We start from the raw sequence: 3,967 nt of genomic DNA, 5'->3' as shown, positions 1-3,967 counted from the left end.
TCGGCGCAGTAGGTCGGTAGGCTGGAAATAGACGCAACTCAGTGCTTCCGTATTTCTCAGCAGAAAGCGGAAATCATCGATATGAAAACACTGAAACAGTAAAAAATATGAGAACCTAAAAATCTATGTACGTTTGGTGGGGCTAATTGTCCTCCGTATCTTTATGTAATGTGTATAAAAACGAAGGTACAAAGCAAGGTGCACCCACGACAGCTCACTTCTCATGCAAACTGAAAAATCGGCAACGAAGCCATTGCTGAGTGAAAGAAAAAAGGCAGTTTTTTCTTGTGCATGTATGCATGTACGCTTGCACGGAGCAGCTGTTGCTCTCTTTTTCTTTCCTTTTTGACACGAAGGAAGGCCATTGCTCTCTAATGGATAACATCTAATCGAATAGATCGTTCATTGCATTAATTTTTGTGCGAAAAAATAGGCGCCTTATATAAAAAAATGAAAGGAGTACTTGGTTTTGGTCAAATAAAAGACAAACTTTCACCTTAGTAATATCTAACTTGCATGTGCAATTTTAAAAAATTAACATCTAATTTTATGTGCATTTTTTAAAACTGGACATGAAATTGACGGAAGCAACTTAGAAATTACAGTTGCAACTCCATACAACAAGGAAAATTACGGATGCAACTACAAAATTACAGTTGCAACCTCACGCAATTGAGAAAATTACAGTTGCGTAAAAGGTGCAAGTGGACAAATGGCAATTGCAACCCTCATGGAGTTGGAGAAATTATAGTTGAAATCGTTGCGTAAGGAAAAACTACAGGTGCAAATCCATATAAAACTGGAAAATTGAAAGAAAAAAAATGCAACTAAAAAAATTTATAATTGCCTCACAAAAAGAAAACAAATTTAGAAAACTATTAGCCCACCACATAGTACAAGAGGAGATGGCCTTGGCCCACACCTAACACGCGAACGTGACCACAATGATAACGTACATATTCAAAATAAAATCAATGGTTAATCCAATCCCAAATTAAAAAAACGATTGCTAATCCAGTTGACTAAGAAACAATAAATTCTCAATGGACTGAGACTTATCAAAACCATATATAGGGTGCGTTCTTTTCAGGTTCTAGGACCGGCTTCTCCTAGAAGCTGCCCTTACCTAGCTTCCTCGAGAAGCCGCATCACAAATTTAGCTAGACTTTCAAAGTAGTTTAAGCCAAATTAGTTTGATAGCCTAATCAAATTTAGGTGACGGCTTTTCTAAGAAGCCGGGGGAGGGCAGCTTCTCAGAGAAGCCGGTCCAGAAAGCGGAAAAGAACTGGTCTATAAATTATCTCGAGATTGAGAAAACCCACACCAATGCTAGAAAAAGTAGCTCGAATCATGGAAAAGATTTAAAAAAAATGTGGTCCGAGGAAGAAACAAAAACGAAAACAACTAAAATTAAAAGAAAAACAAGATATAAAAATAAATAATACAAAAGGTGGTCGTTTTATTTGGTTGGAAACGATACACAAAAGAATGAAATGGTACGTGCTTACTTGCCATACATAAAAAACGAAAAAGAAAACAACCAGCGCGATATCCTTACATTCCGCTTCTGGCCTAAGATGGTCAACACTGAAAAAACAAAGCCCATGTGCCTAGTTGTCTCACATTTGACCCAAACACAACGCACAACATACAGCCCAAAACATTAGCACGAATCTTGAGACGAAATCAGATGGCTCACGTAATTGACTGAGACCGCCTGAGCATTAGCAAAACTTGACTGAGACCGCCTGAGCATTAGCAAAACATCACTACATTCACAACTGAGGCCCATGCACCTATTGCACTACATGATTTGCGTTTTCTAGATGTTAGTAACATTTGTTTGGGTAGAAGTGAAGATTTATGAAGTTCGATCTAAACCTCCACACCTTACATGACTTGACTGCCAGTGATCCCCAGAAATAGAACCAAACCTGGACCTTTTCATATCAAACCTTTGTCGCAGAATCTTCAAGGGAGCAACACACCTCAACAGCAATAGAACAATGTACCCGAGTCAAACAACACAGAGGAAAACAAGTCTGCAGCCTGCAGGTAGATGGCACATCTTGCTGATAAAGCATCCTGCCTCCGGCCGTGGCATTAGATTAATCATGCTAACCACATTACCCATTTCTCTAACCAAAAACACGATCGTCTACTCTAATTAACCTCTTACAAGCGTACATGTTTGTCACCTAAACATGAGGCGATGACATGAACCCAGGCCGCAGGGGGAACCGCCAAGTGGCCACCGATCATGCATCCATGACCTGCTTCTTAATTTGCTGCAGTCCTGATATCTTAGACTAATGCTGGTTAGCATTGCAACTAATGAAACACGCCGTATAGTGTTAAACTAACAATTTCTGCTCTCGACTCTCGTCCCGCGGCCTGCAAACAGAAACAGAAGGCGGGGATTTGGTCAATCAGTCGGGGAAAGGGAACAAACATGCCAGCCACTACGACCACATCAAAACATCGAAATAAGCTACAGAGTTCAGCATCTGCCCTTAGAAAACTCAGCCCAGCAACGAAGAAATGCGCGCAAGACGACCAGCGCCTTAAATTCGGACGCCACCTCCTCCCGCAAAGGTTCAGGCCAGAGAGTAAAGAGACTCCAGCAGAGGCGAGAAAGCTCCATCGTCAATGGAGCTCCAGTTCCAGCAGCAGCAGCGGCAGGCGGAATGCCAGGCGAAAGGGAGAAGGAGGAGTAGCAGCAAGTGCAAGTTCGTGGGGGTTCGGCAGAGGCCGTCGGGGAGGTGGGTGGCGGAGATCAAGGACACGACGGCGCACAAGATCCGGGTGTGGCTGGGCACCTTCGAGACCGCCGAGGACGCCGCGCGCGCCTACGACGAGGCCGCCTGCCTCCTCAGGGGCTCCAACACCCGCACCAACTTCGCCGCCGCCGTCTCCCCGTCGCCGCTCACGTCCAGGATCCGCACCCTTCTAACCCACAAGAAGCTCAAGAAGCACACCGCGCCGCCGCAGTTGTCGATGGCGCACGGGTACGGCCATGCCGGCCCCATTGTCGCAGACGCCGCTGGCAGCAGCACGAGCTCGAGCTCGAGCATCAGCTTCCCCATGAGCTCTAGTAACCAGCAGCAGCGTGTAGCCGACAAATCTTACATGGCGTACCAGCTGATCGACCGCTTCGATCAACAGCCATGGACGGCAGCGCTCGGCGCCTCGGTCTCGCCGGTCGCCGCCGGCGATGCTCATGGCCCAGTGATCCCTGCAGATGTGATGAGGATGGGAAAGAAAGAGGACTCTGGTTCTGCGTCTGCGTCGCCCGGTGCTGCCATGAGCGGGGTCGTCCAGGAGCAGGACCGCGGCTTCGACATCGGGAGCGATCCCTGCGGCTCCCTCTGGGATCTGCCGCCGATCTGTCAGTTGTCATGCAGGTCGCTCATGTACTAGATGAAGAAGATCTTGTGCGTGTGTTCTTGTTAGCCATCAGGCGGCAGTAGGTGTGAACTATGTGGGCGAATTAGGGTGTATTTTGTTATCTTCTGATAGTGGAATCCGATCGTCTGGAAAAAACTAGATGAAGAAGATTTTGGCTGCAAAATTTAAATCCCGAGATTTGTCCCTTTTTGGGGGGTCTGTTTTCTGCTACCGAAGCCAATTCCTCACAGAAAGACTGTAGGAGGAATTGATGGCCAGCAAGCAGAATATTTTTTTTCTCCTTTTGAACTTAGGAAGCAGAGTCAAGGCGAACTGTATCTTGGGGTCTCGGTGAGATTAGTGGAATTTATAAGGGTCGCTCTTTTCATTTCCTCTCTCTTGGTAATTTTTTTTTTCAGGTATTACATATTCCCTCTGATTCATAACAAATGTCTCAGAGTTTGTACAATTTTGTATTAAGTTAGTATAAAATCTCAGACATTTATTATGGATCGAGGAAGAATATAACTTTCTTTGTGCAAAAATATAACTTCTCTCGTGGAAGTGCCATAGAGGTCTA

The 3,967-nt window shown here is 45.2% G+C and overlaps 1 protein-coding gene across 1 annotated transcript; it reads left to right on the top strand.

Moving 5' to 3' along the window:
* Window positions 1–2,559: 2,559 nt before the first annotated feature.
* On the top strand, window positions 2,560–3,775 carry LOC100843318 (ethylene-responsive transcription factor RAP2-11). The gene has a single exon (XM_010229940.3). It carries the CDS (start codon window positions 2,650–2,652, stop codon window positions 3,418–3,420), a length of 771 nt encoding a protein of 256 aa, XP_010228242.1. The 5' UTR covers window positions 2,560–2,649; the 3' UTR covers window positions 3,421–3,775.
* Window positions 3,776–3,967: the final 192 nt, after the last annotated feature.

This window comes from Brachypodium distachyon, chromosome 1 (genome assembly GCF_000005505.3).
Source record: "Brachypodium distachyon strain Bd21 chromosome 1, Brachypodium_distachyon_v3.0, whole genome shotgun sequence".
NCBI classification, from domain to species: domain Eukaryota; kingdom Viridiplantae; phylum Streptophyta; class Magnoliopsida; order Poales; family Poaceae; genus Brachypodium; species Brachypodium distachyon.
Note: the sequence above shows the minus strand (reverse complement) of the source record. Positions and strands in the feature narration are given on the sequence as shown.